This window comes from Copadichromis virginalis, linkage group LG18 (assembly GCF_057382275.1).
Source record: "Copadichromis virginalis isolate Kocher_CV1m ecotype Utaka linkage group LG18, C_Virginalis_male_GT1.1, whole genome shotgun sequence".
NCBI classification, from domain to species: Eukaryota; Metazoa; Chordata; class Actinopteri; order Cichliformes; family Cichlidae; genus Copadichromis; species Copadichromis virginalis.
The window spans coordinates 35,153,752-35,179,619 of record NC_140635.1 but is presented as its reverse complement, the minus strand read 5'-3'; the positions used below and the strand labels follow the sequence as shown (position 1 = coordinate 35,179,619).

The following is a 25,868-nucleotide window of genomic DNA, read 5'->3' as shown; positions in this document are numbered from 1 at the left end:
TGTGTGTGTTATAAAATAATACATAATACTTTACTACTAAGGTTTGACATTTCTTGTGTGCATTTATACATCTCCAATAAAATAAAGACAACAAAGAATGTGATTAAAGATGTACAGTAACAGAAATGTCCTTCATTATTCCCTGTAACAGGGAAGCCTTGTTCCACCAGCAGTTCCGGTTAAAAGGGTTTTTTCCTTCCCACTGTCACCAAAGGACCTGCTCAGAGGGGTCACATGATTGTTGAGGTTTTCCCTGTATTCTTTTAGGCTCTTCACCTTACAGTATAACGCACCTTGAGGCAAGTGTTGTTGTGATTTGGGGCTATATAAATAAAACTGAATGAAACTGAATGTATTTGATGTCTGACTATTGTCTAAAGAATATTTAATCAATTTCTTTCTAACAACCCACATTCTGTTAACCAATACTTTTTATACCTATAGTGGTGCTCTTAAGGCATCAGATTGTTTGTTTGGAAACACTGGCATAAAAAGAGTAACTTTGGTGCATGCATCATTTTACAGTATTTCGGCAGCTGTGCTTGGGTGTGCGCGTGCGTGCATGTGTGCTTGAGTGCATTGGGTTTGGAGTGGCTGACTTGCCAGCATCCCACGAAGGTGCCTCTGACTTTTAAATGTTTGGCTCTTGGTGAGTGGGTTGGGTAAAGTAAATTCAGTTTCCCGATGAATAATGCAGTGGCAATTTTTTAGACAGCATAGATAAAATGCATAAGGTTGATTAGAGTGGTGTAGTGGTGTCCTCGGGATTCCCATATGCTTGTTTGCCATTCACCTAGGGACCATTTTTGATCCAAGGGTTACAGACACAATTTTCTTTTACTGGACCTTCTCCACTCATGTCTCCTTGCAAGTCTCTTCAGTTAAAACATATCATCTCCATTAGAAGAAAAATTGAACCTGGATTTCAAATTTAGGATTGACGACTTTGTTGTTGACGAACGTGCCCCCCTGGCTCGTTACCCACATCTGGTCAGAATTTCGAGGCAGTGGGAATATATTTTCTTAGAAAACTTGTGACATGCTCAATAATTACTTTATCTGCTGTATACGAAAAACACGGGAGAACTTGGACCAGGAATGCTTCGCTAATAAAGAGAGTTTCAATCAAGCAAAAACATTTTCAGTCTAGTCTGGTGAGATCTTAAAAACTCAATGTCACTATCATACACAGGACTGAGGATAACGGTGCTGATTGGAAGAGGAAATCTCATGGTGAAATTTTCCTTAGCCATAGAAGCAGCATCAGTGGTGAATATTATTAAGTATTTTATTACTCCTTCTGTTTACACTGATAAAGTGATGGCAGCTGAGATATTAAAGGTAAGGGCAGTGTTGGAAAATATGAAAGTTTTTTTTATAAATGTTTTTTCTTTTAGCTTGTGGTTAATTTATAATGCTGCTATGCCACAAACTACTCCATAAGACACTGAAAAACAAATTGTTCCTTGCATTTTCCACAAATGACAGAGAACAAGGTCAGAAAGTACAAGTAATATATTTTCCAACGCACTTCCTGCCATCAAATGTTTTAGAAAAGGTTCTTTGTACTAATCAGTGGGGAAAGCAAATATTTGCAGCCAAGGTTCATTAGGAAAATGTAGACTGCATAAAGAAGTTATGGTTCTACATTGTGACTCAAAACCTGACTTGGTTCTACATTCGCTGGAGCACTTGGACAAAACTAGGCTTATTCACTGCTGTTTAGTGTGCTAAAAACCAATTATATTTTTCAAAATAAATACATAAACAATTAAGTATTAATAACAAGGACCTGCAGAAGCACTTCAGCAGATTGCATGGCACACTGAGCACATCTGAATCTCAAGTGATCCAGGTAACGTAATTTGCATAGAGACAAATCCTCCATTGTTGAGTGGAACAGAACTTCTTTGTATTTTAAGTTGCAAAAAAAACACACATCTGTAGGTAAGAACTCAGACCTGACACAATAAACATATTTTAGTACTTCCCATACCTGTACTAACACCATATTTGAGGGTGTCTCTACAGTCCACTAGTAACTGCTCCAGAGTTTCTGGTTGTACTGGCAGGTCAAGACTGAAGCCCTCCAGTCCCTCCTTTAGCTGATGAGGATGATGGAAGTCCAGCACCTACATGGTAGATACTATTTTTTACATTTTAAAATCATACACATTTTAAATCCTACACATACATAAAAACATTTTCAATCATGTCAGTTTCGCTGGGATTTTAATATGGGGACTCATTCCTCTATCATTTTATTAAGAATTACATTTTTTGCCAGTAGGTAGAAGTGAAAAGTGAAAAACAGGATTAACAGCATACATGTGCTTTACATATATTACAAATAGACAAAGTGATTTGAAATTAATGACTATTATTTTAGTTTTTTAGATATTAAAGTAATTCTATAAACACAGAATAACCTGTAAAACTACTGTATATACACTACTGGCCAAAGGTTTTTAGAACACCCCAATTTTTTGAGTTATTTATTGCAATTCAAGTCGTTCAAGTCCAATGAATAGCTTGAAATGGTACAAAGGTAAGTGATGAACTGCCAGAGGTTTAAAAAAAAGGTAAGGTTACCCAAAACCAAAAAAGAATGTACATTTCAGAATTATACAAAAAGGCCTTTTTCAGTGAAAACAACGTAAGTCAACAATTTAAAGCTGTTCTGCAGTAGTGGAGGTTGATTAAGCCTTGAAAGCTGGTTCTACTAATTCCTACAGGTTTGTTGTAGTGTGTAGTGTAGTTGTAGTGTGTTGCTACAAAAATGGTGAGAAAAAGGCAATTAAGTAATGTTGATCCAGTGCTTGTTACTGGGAAAACAGTGTACAGTTCTAGTTGGGAAGATCCCCACAGAAATGCATATAGGTTAATTATGCAGTCTGTGATGCTGTTGACATATTCACCATTTGGATCACAGAGCGTGTCCCAGTCAGGAGTTATGCAGAGCCTTGCTGGCTTCCTGACTCCACCTCCTCACAGACTTGGTGACAACAGGAGTGTGCAAAACAGAAAGTCCATGTTTTACAGTCAAACACACTGCTGGAAAGTTGTCACAGTGGACTCCAGACTGGCATTACACTACTAAGAAGAATATTAGGACACTAATGGTTTACACTAAGGCTGAACGATTTATCGTTTTCTGATCAAAATTGAGATTTCAGACAAAGTGATCACGTGATCACCAAAGCTGCGTTTTTTTGTAGCACTCCTAACTGACCCAGGATCTGTAGGTTTTTTATGTTTTTTTTTTAACACACACATGTCATCTCTCTACCATCCTGCCAAGCTCACCAATCAGAAGTGGCATGCTACTGGACAGGTCACGCTAACCAATCAAAACTAGCTGGCCCCTTACGCTTTGAAATCTGAACATGTGATGATGGCTTCAGCCGAACCAGAAGCGCAGTTAGGAGATTTCTACGGTGGCCCTGAGAGGCCAAACGGACTGCAACTTAAGAAAACACCAGCAATAAGAAAAACGCTGCAAAAGCACACAGAACACAATGGAAATAGGAAAAACGACAACGGAAATAGGAATAGGAAAAAACTGATTTCCAAAAGCACAAGGGAAGTGTTTCTGGGAGACAATAACCCGGCGGACCAGTTGCAGGAACCCAAAACACGGTAGGTGTGCTTTATAATGATTCATATAATACTAATGACAGATTTTTAGGCTAATAGTTAGGCTAACACACTTACCTCTCATCTTTTCTTTCCTCACAAAACCGATAGATCCTCCACTTCTCTTAAGTGTCTCCCATCGCAATTCTTAGCATATTTTGGTCATCAGTATTATATGAATCATGATAAAACACACCTATCATGTTTTGGGTTCCTGGAACAGGTCCATCAGGTTATTATCTCCCAGAAACACTTCCCTTGTGCTTTTGGAAATCAGTTTTTTCTTATTTCTGTTGTAATTTTTCCCATTTCCATTGTGTTCTGTGTGCTTTTTCAGCGTTTTTCTTATTGCTGGTGTTTTTTTTAAGTTGCAGTCCGTTTGGCCTCTCAAAAACCAGCATGTTGGTCATTTGGGAGTATTGCGGGTTTGAGGCTGCAGATGTGCACCAGAAACAGGTACTGTGCAACACCTGTTGCATTAAAGTTGCAACATGTAGCGGAAACATAACCAACTTATACTGACACTTGAAAAATCACCACAGGCATTTGCATGAGGAGTGCATGACAAAAAAGTCTGCTGAAAAGTCTAGTGAAAGTGGCGCTCAGGTTCATTGTAGCAAACAGTCTATAATTACTGCATCTTTTGACAGCTGAACTCTGTTTGATGAGAGCAGCAAAAGATATCAGGCCATAACAAATGCCATAACATATTACATTGTCAGGGACATGGTGTTTGTTAACACGGTCACTAAATACAGATTTAAAAACCTCCTTTGCATGTTGGACAGAAGATATGTGATACCCTCCCGCATCTACTTCAGCCAGGTTGCCATCCCACAGCTATATGCAGAGTGTAAAGAAAAAGTAGTAACAGAGCTGAAAAATGTAGAGTAAGAATGCACATGCATGTTTCTTGTTAATAAATACATTTGAAAGCACTTCTTACCTTTAGTTTTCATCCTTACATCATATTAATAGCTTTTAATGCTCTGATGGTATGATGTCATCTTCTGTGATGTTTGTAAATCTTACTGTACATTGTGAATTTTGTGCTGAAGCTTAATTTGAAGAATATCATGAATTGAATTGAAATCATAATTAGATCATTTCTAAAACTGTTCGGCCCTAGTTTACATATTAGTCTATCAAGGGAAAGATCACGAGCTGTATTCCAGGAGAAGACACAATCCCTTTAGGGTTGCACCAGGAAGAGTATTTGACAAAAGAAACAAAAAAAAGTTTGGCAAATTAATCATGTGCCTGATCTGGCAAGCACTTGTGAATAGGGGTACTGCTGTATTCTGAATCACGTACAGAGAAAGCTACTTTGATCAAAGTACAACTGTTTAAAGTAATAATAGAAACAGTACCTTAGAGCTCCTCTGATTAGACTTGCAGATAAAACCCAACAAGATGCCGACCAGTTCCTGCAGAAATCCTCTGGTCATCTCCTCACCGCCTGAAGCTGGGAGCAGGTCTGCGCACAGACACACACACACACACACACACACACACACACACACACACACACACACACACACACACACACACAATCCTTTCATAAATGTCAGGTGCCTAAATACTATTTGTTACTTGTAAGATGAAGCATGCACCAAAGCCAGTGTTTCCAATCAAACAATTTGATGCCTTAGCACCACTATAGGTATGAAAAGTCTTGGTTAATGGAATGTGGGTCATTAGAAAAAGAAATTGATTAAATATTCTATAGAAAATAGTCAGACATCAATTAAATTCAGTTTAATTCAATTTTATTTATATAATTCCCAATCACAACAACAGTCCATCTTTGTGGACAAGTTGTGGGAAGCCCCCAGTATATTAGGCCTATCCCAGCATAACTAGGTGCTGGCTCAGGGCCGCCTGAAAAAGGAAAGTTTTTAATCCTAATCTTAAAGTAGAGAGGGTGTCTGTCTCACGAATCCAAATTAGGAACTGATTCCACAGAAGTGGGGCTTGAAAGACGGAGGATCTGCCTCCCATTACACTTTTAAATATCCTAGGAACAACAAGTAAACCAGCTGTCTAAAAAGCAAGTGCTCTATTAGGGCGATATGGTACTGTGAGGCCTTTAAGATAAGAAGGGGTTTGATTATTCAATACCTTGTAAAGTTAATATGGAAATAATATATGCTTCCTCCTTCTAGTCCCTGTCAGTACTCTCGCTGAAGCAGTTTGGTTAAATTGAAGACTTTTTTCAGGGAGTTACTAGGACATGCTGATAATGAATTACAATCTTCCAGCTTAGACATAATAAATGCACAAAATATTTTTTTAGCATCACTCTGAGACAAGATGGCAGCTCTGGAGGCCAGGATCACTGAATTGGAGACCCAGCTGCGTGCCCTTGAAATATCTGTAGCTAGACAGGCCCTGTAGCCGGTGCAGTCGAAGGCAGTGTAGACTGTTACAGCACATGAGTTAATAACTGAACAACAAATCATAAACAAAAAGCTGTAGTTTAAGTATAAATGTTGTTTTCAATAAATTACATGCTCAGAAAATATTTTGTCTCACTCCCATTTCTTCTTGTTGCATGTTGAAGCGCTATACTTGTAACCAACCGATTGTATAGGAATTTCTTTCACTTATGTATTAATCATGTTATTGTAATGCCTTGGTGCCACTGGATTTTAACATGTCTGACACTCATACGTAAGACAAATGGTAGGGGGTGTAGTAAGGATGTTGGGGGAAACAGGAACTCCAGAGGACCAGTCTTTTGTCTCTTTGAGGACTCTGGTAGGTAGCAAGGGAGTGTGAACCTTAAGGTGTGAAACAGCTGTGTACTGCCTTTTGTTCCTGAAGAAGGTATTTAACTGAGAGCCACGCTGGGCTCAGTGAGACTCTGCTGACCGTCTGTCCCGCGGTCATGCAGGGACTTCATCAAGCTTGGTTGTCTGTTCTTTGTGTGTTTGGATCAAAGAATGTTAGCTACCGCTCACCGCTCGTCTGCAGGCTTTATTTAAATGGAAAAATTTCCACAATTATATAGTATTTATTTTATTGTCATTGTCAAGAACAATGAAATTGCGTTTGGGGCTTCCATACAACCCAACACATGCAAAATATGATTTTTATTGGTATTTGGGAGCCATATTCATGCAGACAGGAGCCGGACTTTATTTTGATGGGCACACCATGTGGCCAATACAAATATAGATGGGATCATACCATTATGTAAAAGAAAGGGGGGCAGACATTTTGAAGACAGCTACACAGAGAGACGGGGGAGTCAGATTTAAATGGAAGCGTGTTGGGAAAAAGTAAAGAAACGAATTTCAATGACGTTGGAGACTGCAAACCTAAGTGCAGAATTTATCAAATTAGGAGCTGGCTAAAGTGATACCCATTTTTATCTTCAGCCATTTTCCACCGTGGAGGACAAAAGGCTTCAGGTTTCAGACTGAGCCATGGCTCATTGTCTGAGTGTCTAAATGAGTCTCACAGGCCTGAATGTGTGTTTGAAGCCGTTTATAATTGTTAACTTGTTTGATCTGCTGCTCACCACAAATAAGCACCAACAGAAACTTTGGACTTTTGACTGTATTTTTACAAGTTTTACAGCTTTTCCTAATGATAAAAACCTCCCTTATGGCCGTTCATAAAACACTAAGTAACTAAGCCATAAACAATGAAATGGCAGAAAGGTTTCACTTACTATTATAGAAATTTCCTTTTTTTATGACTACAGTTAAGAAAAGGGCAGTCTGGGCAATGAGCTACCAGAAACTTTTCTGTAATTTTACAGATTTATTTATTGAAGTTCAAAGTCTTGCTGACAGATTTCTTCTTTGTCACAGCAACTTTTTTTTTATTATGCAGAAAAACAGTTCAAATGTAACTTCTTTACACTGACAGAAAGAGGAGTTTCACTGGTTCAGGCCACTAAAGATCAAAGTGGGCAGTATGTGGCCTGTGATGTAAAATTAGTTTGACACCTCTAGTGCAAAACGAGCATTAAACAGAACTGGTCCAACCATTAAGCTTAGTGTGTGAAGAGGACTCTCCATTTACATTAACAAATTGGAGTCTATTAGATAGATATGATACAAACCACTGCAGTGCAGTACCTGTAATACCTACAGCATGTTCTAATCGCTCTAATAGGATATTATGGTCGACAGTATCGAACGCTGCGCTGAGGTCTAGCAGGACAAGCACAGAGATTCAATTCAATTCAATTCAATTCAATTCAATTCAATTCAATTTTATTTATATAGCGCCAAATCACAACAAAAGTCGCCTCATGGAGATGAGTCCACTGTTCTTATGGTCCAGGTAGGAAATGGTGTGCAGAGCCAGCACTGTTGTATAATCTGTGGATCTATCTGGCCTGTAGGCAACCTAAAAAGGGTCAAGTGTAGCAGGCAGTGAATATGTGATATGAGCTTTGACTGTATGCTTATAACCATGGAGGTGAGTGCTACTGGGCAATCATGATTGAGGGAGCTCACACTGGGTTTCTTCAGAACAGGGATGATAATGTTATTCTTGAAGCATGAGGGGACTACAGACACCAGCAGGGAGAGGTTAAAGATGTCTGTGAAGACATCTGCCACTACGTCAGCAGCATGGTATCATGGTGTGGAGGGGCAATGCAAGCAGTGGTGCAGAACACCGCTGTAAACTCTCTGGGCAGATAAAACGGTGAGACGAGGTGTTCACGATCAGGAGAGAACCCTTATGAAACTGCTTGTACATCCACACACCACTGTTTTATGCACACATCAATTCCCCTGCACTTACCCAACTTTGTACAGTCCTAACGGTTATTGAAAGAACAGAAAGGTCCATTGGAACAATGGTCAATGGGATCCACCCATGTCTCTGTAAAATGAAAGACATTACAGTCCTTAACAGGACATAGTTCGTCTAGCTTGGCGTTAGCTAGAAGAATGCTGGGAAGTGGGGAACGGTGTTGTCTGTTCCTCAGTTTGACCAGGACTCGAGGTCTTTTCAACCCTTTCCTCCGGCGGTTTTTCCATACCCACGTACAGTCAATTGGTGTGGTTCCTGATTGTGAATATTTGAGGACATCTAAAAGAGTATCTGTCATAGGTGACCAGTGCATTGCATGCTAAAAAAATAGCGCTACACGAGAAAAATGCAAAACTGAGGAGAACATCGAGTGATGGCAGCCATCCCCACTGGTGCCATCTTACTAACAGACTGCATGTGCATTTGAGAGTTTTACCAGGGAAGAAAGCATCTGAATTGATGCTTTCTTTATCAGAGGAGCCACAGTATCCAGAGTTGTATGATGTGAAGATCTAATACTGTTAAAAAAGATAATTGGCCTCTGTCCGAGCAGTGTTCAGGTAGCTGCTCTGCACTGTGTTAAATCGAGTATTTTACCTACTTTACACAATTTGCTTTACATAACTGGCCTCACTCACCTATTCATTCAAACACATTTTTCTATGCTTTTAAGTGTTTTCTATCTAACATTAACACACATTCACACTTTGGTGGATGCAACTTGGGTTAGTATATTGCCCAAGGATATTTGGCATGATGACTGCACCAGCCAAAGATCAAACCACCAACCTTCCAATGAAAACCAAAGAAATCATCAGACAAAACGGGGTTTCAGTAAATACTTAGAAATGTTCACTTTCTATGCCATATGTGAGAATAAGATCCAGAGTATGATTAAAGTAGTAAGTGGGTTCTTTAACATTTTAAGAGAGCCAGTTGAGTAGTAATAGATTAAATGCCATGTTGAGGATGTCATTTTCAGTATCTACATAGATGTACTAAATCACTGAATCCACTACATCAGTACAATATAAGTTTGAGAAATTAGACAGAAACTCTGTATAAGGACCAGGTGAATGATAAATAAAAACTTCACAGAACACACAGATCACATCGAATGTCCATGTGGGGTTTTGAGAGAAATATCACACTGTCAACTTCACACAGATACACAAATGTAGGCCGTGTTCCTGTCCCAGTGTAAACCTGGGGTATCTGGGCCTCCTGAAGTAAAGCAGAACTTAATCATTTGTGTGTAAATGATCACTATTTATTATAGTTGGGGTCAAACATGTTGTCACATATCTGTGTATTTGTGCGTGGATTTGAGCATGCATATGCGAGTCCTCAAAAATTACACACAAATCACAGTACAGATTGATAAATCTTTGTTTATGTTCATATTGTATGAATTCATAACACTTTTGAGGTAAATTTCTCTCCATATGTCTGGGTCTTTATGATTGATTAATAAAGTTGTTTACACTTTTCCTCCTCTGCCTGCGCTTCGAGGATTCTAACAGTTAGTATGACTTGGGGTGTTGATTCATGTCAAATAATATAATCCTTCTGCTGTAACCAGGTTTCTGTAAGGCAGAATAAATCGATATATTGATGAATTATTAAATCATATTCTACTTTCTTTGTTATTTCTTTAATGTTGAAATAAACGTTTGATGATATTTGGTTTGTTTTTAAGTGGTCAAACACAGTCTTTATAGGAATGGGGTTTTGGGAGTATAACAGGAGGAGAGAAGCTCCAGAGAGGCGTGTAAGACTGCAACTCTGCCTTCTGGTCTCAACCATGGACAATTATTTTGCAGGGGATTTAATAAATTTGGCCAGATTTGTGTAATAGGACATTATCTAAACATTTTTATTAAATGGGCTACACCACTGTGAGATGTAACAGAAAGAGTAAATGAGACTGTACAGCAGAGAGAGCCAACACCAAGTGACAGCACCACCCATCATTTATTTATTAAAATGTTGCTAACTGGAATCTTCACTTGCTCTTCCTGTGATGATAAAGACCAGACCTGTACGAATCTGTGTTCTCACCATTGCTGTAGATGCCACTGAAGTCAGCTGGTGCCAGTTTTCTTTCACTAAATTCTGAGCTCCGCTTTGGTTTGTCCGTGCTAGCTGTTTCACCAAAGTCCCTGTCTGAAATCACAATATGGAAGATGATCCCTGGAGGGCTTTCGTTTTTCCATTCCCTCCACAAAGCTTCAACTTTAAAATAAGTAAAGATTGTACATATAACTGACTGAAACTGTGTGTGTGTGTGTGTGTGTGTGTGTGTGTGTGTGTGTGTGTGTGTGTGTGTGTGTGTGTGTGTGTGTGTAGATATAGATATATATATATATTTATTAGGGGTGCAACAATACTCGTATCGATATTGAACCGTTCGATACAGTGCTTTCGGTTCGGTACATATATGTATCGAACAATACAAAATTTTGTGTTGAGCGCTCAGTGGATCTGCGTTCGACTACGCCGCCTAGGCTGCACCGTTGAGCGCAGATCCACTGAGCGCAGCGCAAGCTAGCAAGACAGAAGCTAAGCTCGTTGCAACATGGCTACTGCCTCAACGCTACCCGAAACTGAACCTCCCCCACCCTCATTCAGATCTGGCGTTTGGAACTATTTTGGTTTTCATGTGAAGTATGACCCTGAAGGTAAGCGAGTCATGGACTAAAGTAAAACAGTATGTTGGATGTGCCACGCAATGCTCAATTGGTGGGAACTAGTGCGTTAGCACAGTTAGCTCGTTAACGTGTTGACGCCGTCCAGCCCCATGCACGGGGCAATCCGCGGTAACTCGTTAACGGAGATTTGCCACGTTATGGCGTTAATGTCATTTTAACGAGATTAACGCTGACAGCACTAGTGGGAACACAACGAATATGACTGCACATTTACGCCGACATCATCCTAGTGCAAAGACAAGTGGAAGCAGACAAAAACAACAAGCACGCATGCTACAAACTTTACCCGAGTCATTTAGACAGCCGTTAGCACATGATTCTCCTTGTGGGGACCTGATATGTTTAATATGCTGCTGAGAATATAGCCCAGAAGAAGCGGATAGTATAGCTTTTATTTTGGAAAGAGACATTTCTCTGTAATAAACTCTCTTTTCCAAAGATGAGTGATTTCTCGATCTTAGATTTATTATTTTGTTGTTTCAGCAACATTAAATTTAAAAACTGTACTTCTGAGTTAAAATATATATTTATAATTTTAATAAATGGCATGAACTTTTTTTTGTATTGAAAGAATATCAAACCGTGACACCAAAGTATCGAACCGAACTGAACCATCAATTTTGTGCATTGTTGCACCCCTAATACATATATATATATACACACATACATATGTATATATATATATATATATATATATATATATATATATATGTATATATATATATATATATATACACATATATATATATATACATATATATATGTATATATATATATATATATATATATATATATATATATATATACACATATATATATACATATATACACATATATATATACATATATACACATATATATATATATATATATATATATATATATATATATATATATATATATATATATAGAGAGAGAGAGAGAGAGAGAGAGAGAGAGAGAGATGTATATATGTATATGTATGTATATGACAGCTACACATGGTATTTTCACTAAAAATACTTTCTGAACAGAGTGTATATCTCTGCAGCTAACATGACAAACTCTTCAAGTGAAACTGCATATTTCAAAAACAAAAATCTTAAAGTCCAACATATCTAATAAACATGTATTTGGAAAGCAATTTCTCTTACCTGACAGCTTTAGGAAATTCATATCCGTACAAATCAGAGTCAACTGCTGAAATATGTTTCAAAGTAACTTGGTTGCATCCCACTATAAATTAAAAAGCAGTCAGATGAGACATCCTCAGAAACATATTTCCAGCTTCACTTTTTCTTAGCGAGAATATAAACTGGATAAACAAACAATACGGTTACTTAGTTCTAAGTTCATACAACCTAAGACATACAAACACTGTGCTAGTCAGTGTACTGCATTTAAAGGACTGCAGGCAAAATAAGGTGTGGCCCACACAATGCTACTATGAGTGTGAGTAAATAGTTTCAAACAAGCACACCTGCGTGTGGTTTTGATTATAAAACATAAAAAGGCTTGGATAAATATTTGCTTGAAACTTGAATGAGCAGATTTTTAGTAGTTGTGATGCACATTTGATTATCATTAGGTGTATGCAATTTCTGATTCACATTTAACCAAGCCACGGGTGTTGCATCAGGAAGAGTATCTGGCATAAAATCTTTGCTATATTAAACATGAATTATCTAGAATGACATGTCCATAGCAGATAGTTCAGGGCATGGGTTAACAATGGCTACCCTCCAGTGCTGCTGGCCAAAAATGTCCTGGAGGAAACTGTGCTACTGCTCGCCAAAATAAAACAAAGAAGGGAAAGGTGGTTCAGAAGCAATGAGACATGGACTTTGGAGGTGAGACTAGGGATTTTAAAAGTGGAGACTATGAGAGCTGGTTGATATGAAGGAGAGAAGGAAGGTAGATATAATGTATGTGGATGAAGCCAGGTTGAAGAGAAGTAAGGCCAGGAGCACCGGAGGTAGATTCACTGTGCACTCAGGTGATTAATATACTGGCTCTTGTAAACCCTTTTCTCTTCACAAAGCACTTTATACAATCTGCCCAAGCACTTTTTAAAAATGTTTTTTTCTAAGTAAGTGCTATCTATCCAACATTTACACACGTTCGTAGTCCTATAGAGGTGGAATGTGAAGTAAAGAGGAGCCTGCAGATTGTTGTAGTCTTTACCTTACAAAATAAAGACTCTCGAGGCAACTGCGGTAGTGATATGGCGAAATAGAAATAAAATTGAACTGAACTAAACTGAACTGAATTGCAGAATGGTGGTACGAGGGAATGTCTCTAAGCTACTAAAATGGTAGTCTATAGGATGACTGCAAAGTGATGCTGGTAGACAATGTCACATATTAGTCATCTGTTACCATCTATAGTTTTCTCTGAGCCCCTACACAATCAGAGCAGTAGAGGCATGTTTAGCCGGTGATTTCAGCGCTAGTCTCACAGGTAATGTAAGCAAGCCACTTTCCTCTGCCCTTTCTGATGTTTTCAGTTCCTCCTGACTGGTCAGCAAGCCACTCTCCTCTGCCCTATTTGGTGATGTCAGCAAGCCTCCTCCTCTCTGCCCTGGTTAGAGATGTAAGCCATCAACTCTCCTCTGTCGTAGCTTGTGATGTCAGTAATTTACTCTCCTCTGCCCTGGCTGGTGATTTCGGTTCTGGCCTGGCTGATGAGTTCAGCAAGCGAATTTTCCTTTACCCTGATGTCAGGAAACCACTCTCCTCTGCCCTGGCTGGTGATGTCGTCAAGCCTCCTCTCCTCCACACTGGCTGGTGATGTCAGCAACATCACCAGCCAGTGATGGGGGCTACTTTACAAGGGGGCTTGTGCTGCATGCTTAGGCCATCTTCAGTACACCAGGACCTGGGCTGCTGGCTGAGGCAATCTACACCACACCAGAGCCTTTACTGCACGCTGGATGAGGCCATCCACATTTAACCAGGGCCTGTGCTGCTGGATGAGGTCATCTAAAGCTAACCACTGTCTGTGCTCCTGGTTGAGGTTATCTACATTACACCAGGGACTTTCCTGCTTGCTGAGGCCATTTTAATTACACCAGGACCTGGGCTTCCAGCAAATAGTAAACAGAGCCTCACCAGGGTCTGTGCTGCTGGGTGAGGCCATCTTCACGACACCAGGGTCTGTCCTGCTGACGGAGGCCACCAACGTTACACCAGGGCCCGTGCTGCCGGATGAGGCCATGTACATTTCACCAAGGCCTGTGCTTCTGACTAAGCCATCTAAAGCACACCAGGGCCTGTCCTTTCTCTGAAGCCATCTATACCACACAAAGGGCTGTGTTACCTGCTGAGCCCATCTACATTAATGTCAGCTTGTGTCATTAGTCAGATTATTCAAACGAGCTTGCAAAGAAAAGCGTCTGGACTTCTTTAAGTTATTGAAGACGTTTCACCTCTCATCCGAGAAGCTTCTTCAGTTCTAAGGTCAAATGGCGTTTTCCCATCTGCTGCCTCACCTGTACCGGAGTATTCGCCTCAGAGAGTGGGTGTCTCTCGCCACGCTTCGGCCGCTCCCTCTCTCGCCACTCCGCTCCTCGCTCACCCACCGCCTGCCCCATTCATCGCACTTTCCACGTCGCCAGGGCGCCGCAAATCTGCCTCCCATCTCGCCTCGATGGAGGCTCTGTCGCTCGCCGCGCCTGCTACTACATCTAAGAGTAGGCGAGGTTCACGCCGCCACCACGTTTCCTGTTCGGAGCAGCAGCATCCGGTGGTGAGCGAAACTGACTTTTTTCTTTCACCTCGCCATAATCCAGAGACTGTTCACCATCCACCTAAGCCAAAGACTGTGTACTATGATTATATTCTGGACTACCCAATTAATACTCACCATCCTGCCTCCAAAGAGACTATTCCACCATCACAAGCCACTGCTAAAGGCATTATCCCCGCTAAACCTGATAGTTTCTCCCATTCCCTCATTATTTCCTCACCCATCGCTCAGCCATTTCCTGCCAGCACGGTGGCCCAGATTTGGCCTTCCCCTTCACCTGTTTCACCTTCTCAGGTGAAGGCAGCTAAGGCTCAGCCTGTCCGTGTAACACCCCAACCTGTGCCAGCTCCCAGGACGAGAGCAGCTGTGACCCAGTCTGTCTCCACACCCGTTCCTGTTTCTCGGGTGGGGGTGACTGGTGTCCAGCCACCTCCCGTGCCTGTCCCAGCGCCCAGGCTGAGGGCAGCCGGAACCCAGCCTGACCTCGCTAGAGGCTCGGAAGAGCTAGCCTCTCCACCTGTCACTCCACCACTTCATCCACCTCCTGATCCTGCCTTTCATGCACTAGGACTATCCCTAGTTAGGCTAGCTGACCTGTCCCCTGCTCAGGCACCAGCTTTACTAGCCCAGGCTGCAGCGTTGTCACCATCTTTAGCTCTGCCCGTAGCTCCGCCAGCCTTAGACTCACCAACCTCTGTTCATCCACTAGCCTCCCCCATAAAACCAGCTTCTTGCTTAAGTGAAAATAAATGGATGGTGTTTTTTTGCGCTAGTAATGTTGTGGAGTTGGATTTTGTCTCGCATCAATTATATCGTCAGTTATATCGTTATCGCAAATTTTCAGATATATATCGTGATAAATATTTTTGGCCATATCTCCCTGCTCTAGTTCATATCACTCTTTATAGCCTATTAGTTTCATGTTCGATGCACTCCGAGGTCAGAACAAACATCCTACTGAGTGATTTTGCAGAACTACCTTCTATTTCTAGAGTTGCTAATTATTTGGCATTATTGCAGAAAACCAGCCTATGACAAGGATGAAATCGTGACTGAGTTCCAGCGCTACACAAGGGACCTGCTTCAAACAAACCACCATGCCAATCAGATTACTTCTTCCATGTGAGGGTGAAGAGGTGACCCTTCTGGATAAGATGGTGAAGGTTTGTTGAACAGTGTGGTAGTAACACCAGGGAAAAATTAAACTTGCTCCTGTTAAATATTCTTAAGTCTTTTGCTGTATAAATAGCTGTATTTTTTCCCCAAAAGACACAGTAAATAAAGTAATGTTAGTAGTGGGTGATATCATGTAAACACTGTCATGATTTGGTGTAAACATTTTGTCATTTGTAAACTATAAATGACATCATCATTGTAACTGATGTGATGTTCTATAAAGTGGTTTTAATAAAATAAAAAAAGAGGCAAAAATTAGTTTGTTTCTTTATTCAACTTTTGAACAGCGGGACTCAGTCAGTACATATTCAGTAAATGCAAATTATTTACACGGCAGTGCACTACAGGCATAAATCTAGACCCCTATAGATAAAACATTATGGCATTATAGCAGTGACAACTCCTCCACAGTAGCAGCTGGGAGTTTTCTTTTTTGAGGACGGCTCCTTTTACCTGTCACTACAGATGGTCTGTTTATGTTTGGATCAAGAGCCTTTTTTGGGGCAGCTGAAGAGGAGAAGTCTGTCTTATGGCCAACCTCTGGCTGTATCTTGGTCACATTACCCAGCAAAACCCAGTATGCAGGTTCATCTGTAACAGTCCTTGTGCCACGGATCAACACTGTTGCTTCTACATTAAACAGAAGAGCAGCGACATGGGTGCAGGTCTCCGCGACTCCGGCCATACAGGTGCAGTGGGCGGCTTCAACCTTCCCTGTGATGCTCACAGTGACCCATGGCTGCAATGCTGGTTCATTCAGTCTTTGAGAGTGCAGGACCTGAAACATACACAAACTTCATTTAAAGACAAGAACTAATGAGCCAAGGCCGACATAAATGTGTTTTATCTACTTTATCATAAATGTACATACATGTAATTTTTCATTTTATTATGCATCCATCTATAGAACGCTGCATGTTATAGTGTAAATCTGCCTGTTCTCTCTCAGAAACCTGCCTGCAGAAAATAAACCTAAAGTATGTAATGCAAGGATGTCTTCACTTTCAAAATGGAGAAAGCATAAAGTGACCATTATGAATCACTTAATATGATAAGGAGATTCTGCAGGTCATTAATCAATGTATATGTAAGGCAGTGACTGGAATAAGTCACAAGGTGTCGCTGTTGAGCTGCATATGTATGGTAGATCTAAGCAATTTTGACTATTTGTCTTCTGCAGGACACCGTAGTTCAGATTTCTCGTTCGCGCGGGCACCATCTTGGTTCAGTGTTTACTGTGATTTGAAAAGGGCCAGCAGCAGAGTTGGAGTGGTGTTTGCCCCAGCATCTGAATAAACGGCACGGTCCGAGCCACAAATTGAACGCCTGTGTCCGACTGCTCTCTCTACTGTGCACCCCAATCCAACACAAACTTACACAACGCAGAGTCCGGGGTGTAGGGAGGCCCCTGCACTGGTTGGGTTACATATACAGTTAAAATAAAATGTATTGTTAGTGACACAAGATACAAATATTGAAGCAAGATGTATAATTAGAATTATTTATAATAAATCTGAATAAATTATTGCAATTTCTTTAACCATAAAGAATAACTAAATCCTTCAGGCAATGTCACATCAATGCACTGAACTCACTGTTATCTCTCTAACAGCCTCCACATGTTCTCACTGTAATTTCCCCTCATGAATGAATTTATGCTGCACTAATCTGAATGTTTGGAGGGAAATCAAACGCATTTCACTCGCAGTACCCGAGCTGACTTGCCTTTGTTTGAATGACAACTTGTACGCGCTGACTCCACAGACAAGGTACGAAAATATGTCAGGCTACGTCAATAGCGCTAGGTGTTCGGGGTTTCTACTCCACGGCCGTATGTCATACGGGTCCACATTTCCAATGCACGCTATTTCTGCAAGTACCGCTGCTTCGCCTCTGAACGCAATACAGTCCATTCTCTTTTGAGCTGCTTTTAAGCATCTTTCTTGTAGTCGTCGTTCCAACACTGTGTTTGTTTTGATTTATAGACCCCGAAAATGGCGCCGCGCTCCAACAATGCATTACGCCGTCACGTCAACTCAAAGCAAAAGTCCGCGGTGATCTGAAAATGATGTACCGGGAGTTGTGCCGTTCTCGGCGGCTTCAGTGACCCTCGAGCTCCCGGCTAGCTGTCGAGCTGGTGGGTAGCAGACGTCTCCGAAAACGTCGAAGCACTTTTGCAAATATGCGATATCTTGATAAACCGAGCAGCTATTTGATGTTTGATGAAAATATGTTAAAAGTTTATTTTGTGAACCAGAAAGATTAGTAAGAGTAATTTTAAAACTTAGTAGCGGCCGTCATTATTGGAAACTGGAGTTTCCTCCTGAGGCCGCATTTGTAGACCGATTACTTCACAGCGACGCGCTGAAGGCTGTCCAAATTCGTAGACTCCTCCGAATGCAGCCGACAAATGCGTCCTCCTTTTCCCCGAATTTGAAGGATGGGTCAGGTGTGTCCTTCATGGCCTACCATATCCCAGAATTCATAGCGCAGCCCAGCCAAACTCCAGTTTCCAACAGTGGCAGCCGTTACTAACTTTCGTTACTCGGGTTAAACGTAATATATAAGTCACTTAGACAACCTAAAAATGTTATTGTTGGGCTTTTTTCAGTGTTTTGTTTGTTCGTGAGTAAATCGGTTTGGCTGAGTTTAAAATTATTACATTAGATAAAATAAAACTTTATTAATCCCCGGGGTGGGTTCCTCCTTGGTTTTTACACAGCTGACTAAACATCAAACAGAAAACTTATTAAACAGAAGTGTGAGACGGTCGAGAATTTATGCCAGTGTCTGGTTATATTTTAGACAGCAAGGAGCAGACGGCCGAGTTTATTAAACTCCACCGAGACAGCGGTGACGCTAATCAGAAGGCTAGACCGTCCAATTTCCTCAGCCTTCCGGCCTACCCGACCTTCTGAGGACCCGGCCCACGTAGACCGCGAAGGCTGGGTCCTCAGGAGGATGCAGCCCATGAATTTGGACACGACATCTGGCTGGGCCGCGCTATGAATTCTGGGATATGGTAGGCCACGAAGGACACACCCGACCCATCCTTCAAATTCGGGGAAAAGGAGGACGCATTTGTCGGCTGCATTCGGAGGAGACAGCCTTCGGCGCGTCGCTGTGACGTAATCGGTCTACATCCTCAGGAGGATGCAGCCCATGAATTTGGACACGACATATAAATGGGTCTCTCTGTTCTCCCATCATCCTTTGCTTACACATGTTGCGTCTGATTGGTTAGAGCTGAGCGCATCCAAAACTAACAGGAGTGGTGAATAAAACTATGAAATAAAAATAATAAACCTAACAAAGGATTATGTACGTTAAATCTGCGCACTTTCAGATTGTGAATCACTTTGGAAAACACTGTGTGATGGCCACAACATGAAGCGATTTTATTGTTGAATTATCAGTGATACTTTCATGTTTTTGTTGAGAAATGTTAACGATGTCATTAAAAGAAAGCTTTAAATTAGGGAGAAAAACACGTCGGGGGAGAGGGTACCCGGTTCTCCAGTTAGATTGTACTTCACAGCGTCATGTTTCGCGTTGACAGGGTTATTATTGGAGTAAATGGATGGCTGGAGCCTCTGCTCGAAGCATCTCCTATCGCCACGAGCGGGTTCATATTGGAATGAATTGACAACCCACAGCGTCTCATAGAAACGTGGAAGGGTAGCTTTACCGTCAGCATGGGAAGTTAAGGGACGTGACAAATCGTCAGTATTTTACGCGTCGGGAGTGAGAACGGGTTGGATTTAGATACATGAAAGTCATTTTGTGCTGTCGCTTGCATTTATGTACTGTCGCATACATTAAGCCTAATTATTGCCTGAGACTGTTCTTGTTAAATGATGAAAAACTCAAAGGCACATTTCAGCAGTGGATCTGTGTGAAATCAGCAACTTGCAAAAATAATAATAAATAAATCAGAATGTGGGCTATTGATTCTAAAAACAGAAATTGCAAAGAAAGTTCAACACTTACTAAAAGTGCAATTAAATCATCTCAGCAGCTTTACTCATGAAATTATTGCAGTTAGCTGAATTCATATGTTGCATCTTATATATATATATATATATATATATATATATATATATATATATATATATATATATATATATAATACATATATATATTTATTTATGTGAGCAGTGCGGAAACCTGCACTGATCTGGCCTAATTTCTTCCTCATCCTGATTCCTGACCTGGGAAGGGAGAGAAATAAAGTTTTTGTTTTGTTTTTGTTTCTCTTCTTTTTTTTATTGAATTCCTTCAAGGAGAACACAGAGTGTGAAGAAGTGGGCAGCAAGGACTTGAAATAGGGAGGCTGGGGATAGAGAGGGATCAGCAGGCACCTAGTTTTGAGAGACAGTGGTTGTTGATCTCTGTGTTGTAGAGTCATTACCCTGTTTTATGTTGCATTATACTTCTTCCCCCCCCCCCCCCCCCCCCCCAATATATTTTTACTGAAATTTTCTGTTATACAATACAGGGTCTGTATTAGCCTCTGTCAGTGCGCCCCAGGGTGGCTGTGGCTACAATGTAGCTTGCCATTGCCAGTGTGTGAATGTGTGTGTGAATGGGTGAATGACTGAATGTAGTGTAAAGCGCTTTGGGGTCCTATGGACTAGAAAAGCGCTATACAAATGCAGGCCATTTACAAACAAATATTTGAACACCCTCACATTCACACACCCATCCATACATCAAACCTGCCTACATCATATTCAAATGTAGAAATTGGCATAGTTTTCACAGTAATACAAAAATACAAGGAATTAGGATAAACAAGATTCTCCCTTCCTTCCCTTCTTCTTTTCCTTCTTTTTCATAAACGTCCTTCACCTCCACTCCCTAAAATATCCATATATGGCTTCCACATATTCACAAAGTCCCATTGTGAATATATGTTAGTCTTTCCTGGCCTAGAAAGTCTGCAATTTCCTTCTTCCAGAGTCCCATGGAGGGAGCATCCATACTCTTCCAACATAGCGCAATGGCTCTTCTGGCTTGAAGTAATCCATAGTCCAGTAATTTTCTTTTTTCCGATTGCTTAAATTCCCTTGGGTATATTCCAAGTACACAGAGTTGACCTTTTAAAGGGATTTTTACCTTAAACACTTCAGACAGACATTTGATCATGTCTTTCCAAAATTCCTGGATTTTAGGACATTCCAGACAATGAAGAAGAGTTTCTTTTTCAACTAAACATTTAGTACAGATGTCTGGAAAATCATCGGACATATGATGAAGCTTGACAGGTGTTATATAGGTTCTCATGAGCCATTTATATTGCAGTAGTTTAAAGTGTGTGTTTATTGTTTGTTTTTGTGATTTTAAGCAAGCCTGGTTCCAGTCATTTTCATCTATGTCCTCTTGGATCTCCCTTCTCCAAGCATCTTGCATTATACTTCTGATTTAGAAGTTGTGAAATTAGCACACTGATTTGTATTACACTATACTGCTGATTTATTATTGCGAATGAATTACACTGTTTTATGTTTTATGATACCTTATATTGCTGATTTATAAAGAAATACTGTTTGCATAGAATCATGGCCTTGCTTTTCTGATTGTAAAGAGAAAAGAACATACTGCCTCATTTCACACAGGAGGAGAAAAAACAGGAAGCCTGAAGAATGTGAATGTTTGTGACTTTTGTGGGGGCCGAGGCTATAAAGAGTTTGTGTCCCGTCCGGACGTTTGTAATGCTCAAAGTGTTGTATGGAATAAAGAAAATTGTATTGATTAAAGTGACAGTTGATTGGGCATTAAACACAGAGTGTTGTTCTTCCTTCAGCCCGAAGATCAAAGAATTGGGTTTTTTTACAGATTATGCACACACACAAACACACATGCAGCTATTACCCGTTTCTTCTTTTTATACTTAAGACAACTTTTTCTTGAATGAAGAATCTGTCACATGTAAAATGTAGCCAATTTTATTTATTGTTCCACTCCATCTGCTTAACCTGTGTTCAGGTTAGGGAGATGATGGAGGAAATGGTGGTTGTAAAGAAAGGGGTAAAGAAGAAGAAAAAATAGGTAAAAGGGGGATGGAAAGGAGGAAAGAGATAGAGGAGAGAAAACCCTAACAATCTCCTCTGGGATAGGAGAAACTCCCTTTAAAGGAAGAAACCTATGGCAGAACCAGGCTAAAGAGGGAGCAGTCAACTGCCGGGACTGATTGGGGGGTGAGGCTGAAAAAGAGAGAGAGAGAAGGAGAGAGGGGAGCGATATGGGAGAGGTGTTAGGAGTTAAAGAGAGGGAGATGGGGGAGAGGAGAGGATTAAGATGGAACCGAGGTGGAGGAACACAAAGTAAGTTCAAGTGAGGAAAAAGTAGTGTCCCTCCTGCGGAAACATCAACATGATGTTGAGACCGATTAGTTGAAAAGCCGAAGCAGCCAGTTCCGCTTCTTCTTCTTCTTCTTCTTCTTCTTCTTCTTCTTCTTCTTCTTCTTCTTACTTGGCGGAATCTCTGGCAGGCTCTTAACCTCAGTTTCGAGTTCAGCCACCTTCACAGTGAGCATTTTCTGTTTGTCTCGTAGACTTTGCAAAGATTCCTGCACAGACAATGCAGGCGGCTCCTCTTTTTCTTCTTTTTCTTGTTGCCTGGTGTCTTTTTCTTTCAGAGGCTCCTGCAGAGACATTGCAGTGGATGGCAGCGAGTCCTCTTTTTCCATCTTCATCTGTTCTCCAGTTACTTTTTCTTTCAGAGGCTCAGATGTTTGCAATTCATTTGCATCAGTGGAATTTTGTTCTTTTGGCTCCTGTGTGATTTTAAGGTAGGACGCTTTGGCCTCTTTTAGCTCTTGGTTAAGGACTCAACCTTCAAATCATGGAGGGCCTTGTTGGAGCAGAGCTGGGATTTCAGGTCACTGATTTCCAGGTTGAGCGTCTCCTGCTCCTGCATGTGTTTAATAAACTTGATTTATTGATCAAACTTGCTTGTGCTGTGAGGTCCTCCCTCCACATACTCATACCTGTGTCAAACTGTCCAGTTACATGTTTATAAATAATATATTGGCCAAATTTCCATATGTTTTTGACCTGGGGGTAGAACTGATTATAAACAGGTAAGAAGTTCTTATGAACTTATGACATAAACCATTATGCATTTAAGGTTATCCTGTTTGTTTTTTATTTAAGAAGAGAAGTTGTTCCACTGTGCCAACATCGAGGGCCGTGTCTGTTTCTCTTCTTGTAGGTCATGTCTCCTGGCTCAGAGAGAATCCTCTTGCATGAAACTGAAGAGGCTGGAGTGCATAGAAACTGCACTGCAAGTTGGTAGAGGTGCGGGCATATGGTCTTTAAAAGCCATTAGTTGTCCTGGAGTGGATCCTCTGTCCAGGGAATTAAAGGATGTATCATGTATCTCTGTACTTCCACTGTGACTGTCCTCACTCACATGGCTATCCAGCAGATCCCACAGACCATCACCAAAAAGAATAAACAAATTAAATGGCTGCACATTTTGTAGAAAACCTTTTTTTTTTTTTTTTTTGGAGGGGGGGGGGGGGGGGGGTCTAACAAAGGGATGGTTTGCTTTTAGTGTGGCTTTACTGGAAGTAAAATTTACTGGAAGTTCGACATAGTGTAAATCTCAATAACAGGATGTGCAGTTCTTAGCTCACATGTAGTTGAGCTTGCATCCATTAAGACTGAACCACAGCAGCAAAACTACAAAAGAAAATAAATCAACATTTCAGTGTGTTAATTCATTATGTATACTATTTATATACAAAAAGTAAAACTTGTTGTCATTAGTGAGGTGTACAAAGTAACAATTTATCTATGATAGTTTTTTCTACTATCAGATAATGACCCAAAGCAAAGCAACTGGATGCAGAAAGGCTTAGCAGTAAGGAAACAAAGCATGTAGTGCTGCCCGTGGGTTCTAGATTTCAGGCGGTCATTAACTGCAAAGGATTTCCATCAAAGTGTTTAAAAGAATCCTAATATTTACAGTCATATTAGTTTGTTCAATTACTTTTGAGCAGCTCAAAATGTGGGGCTGTGTTTAAAAATGGCTCAACTACTGAAACAGTCAATGCAATACTTTTGCCAAATCCCTCAAAGTAAAGCTGAAAATCTGCACTTCAATCACATGTTGATTATTTGATTTAAAACCCACAACAGTAACTGGTGTAGAGGCAAAATTACAAAAAATGTATCATCCAAAATCTTGTAAATTCAGGTTGCATCAATGTTCTCTCGTTCTCTGAATCTTTAGTATAGGGCCAAAGAGAGCTGCTTGGAGAGTTACTTCACAAGAACCATATAAGGAGTTTGTTTATACTGCCATTGCCTAATGGCAAGAAACTTGAAGTTCTCAATAAGTCACTACATACTGTAACAGAGGCTTTTCAAAATTCAAGATTCAAAGCGTTTATTGTCATGTGTACAAAGAAAAGCATTTCTCTGTACAAGCTAATTCTTTTTCTGCTGTCCACACACAGATGTACAAATAGATTATATAAATAACATGAATAAATAAATGGAGACAAAAAATATAAGTATTAAATAGATATATGTGCACAAGAGCTATGAGCTTAATGTGCGTGTTTGATATGTGAGATGACCTGATGTGCAAAAATTATTATCACTGTTAAAATAAGTCAGCTGTTCGAGATCTCTGGATCTTTTTCAGGTCTTAAACGCTCCGCTATATCCAGGAGGGGGCAGCAGATACAAGCAGAGGATAACAAAATGCCTGAAATCTCAGCGAAACTTAAACTGTACACTTGTTGATACAAACCTTTGTAGTGATGTCATGTTTATTTTTGGCTGGATTTAACTGAAGTCAAAGCCCCGTTTACACGATATATAGTGTTTGTATAATAAGAAATGAATCATTTTATGGTAACAACTTCAGATGTAGACTTGTGAGAATGATGGCCAATAAACAGAAAAGTCATTAGATCCTATTTACCTTGGCCTGGCATGTGGGCAATTTTAAATAAACCAACTACAGTCCTCATGTTGCATCGACATGTGTTGCAGCATATCATGTAGCACGTAATATAAAAAAGAGATACAAAAATAGTGGATCCTGGGTCTTCTAGTTGCAGTGCGGGTACCATATTTCAAGCTAAATGCCTAAATAATTAGCATCATTTTACCCGTCTATCAACGAAGGAGGCGTGGCCTTTGTTGCCTCATTATTGCCACATTTTAAAAATTATAATAATTTATCAAATGATGAACATCGGGAACAGAGAATGTCTGCTTAAAGGAAGCGCGCGCACACATACGCAGCGCACAAACGTTCACAGCTGTTCTAGTGTGTGTGTTCAGGCAGATGAATCAGTGCTTTTATGGTCGTGTCGCAGGGGAATAGAGGCCACCCTGCTGGCTGCTACTGCCGATGCCGTTCTTAAACATAGCAGTGAAGCCTCCCGCTCAAACACCGCTCAATTCAAAGTTTATGCAGAGTGCACATAATCAGCATCTGTTTTTCTTTGCTGGACACAGATACAAAGGATGGTCGGTATCTTCTTATATAGGAAGCCATGACTGAAAATCCTTAAATGCCTCACAGCACACTTTTACCACATGATAATTATTGTTTTTCATCGATACAGTTTCAAAATGTGCATAACATGTGAGTGGGCCGTTCTCCTAACGTCCTTCGTGTCACCTTCACGTCACTGCTGATACGATCAGGTGCCTCCTCAAATAGATCGTTCCTGGAGTTCCAGCACGCCCCTGCCGGCGTGTGGATGTGCATGTGAGGGTCTGTGTGAATGTGAGCGAGTGGGTGCGCAGAGGCGTGGTCCGTTGCGTTGCACGTTGCTAAGAGCAAATTTGGCATATAAGCGCAAAATGCGCA

The 25,868-nt window shown here is 40.6% G+C and overlaps 1 protein-coding gene across 1 annotated transcript in view; it reads right to left on the bottom strand.

Moving 5' to 3' along the window:
- Window positions 1–12,449, bottom strand: part of LOC146688390 (glutamate decarboxylase 1-like) — a 36,489-nt gene extending 24,040 nt beyond the window's left edge. The window contains exons 1-4 of the mRNA XM_085438503.1: window positions 12,260–12,449; window positions 10,477–10,581; window positions 5,007–5,113; window positions 1,997–2,132 (exon numbers count right to left, since the gene is read on the bottom strand). Coding sequence (XP_085294629.1) covers window positions 1,997–2,132; window positions 5,007–5,113; window positions 10,477–10,581; window positions 12,260–12,281 — 370 coding nt within the window. The 5' untranslated portion in view covers window positions 12,282–12,449. The remainder of the gene's footprint in view (window positions 1–1,996; window positions 2,133–5,006; window positions 5,114–10,476; window positions 10,582–12,259) is intronic.
- Between the last annotated feature and the right edge of the window lie 13,419 nt (window positions 12,450–25,868).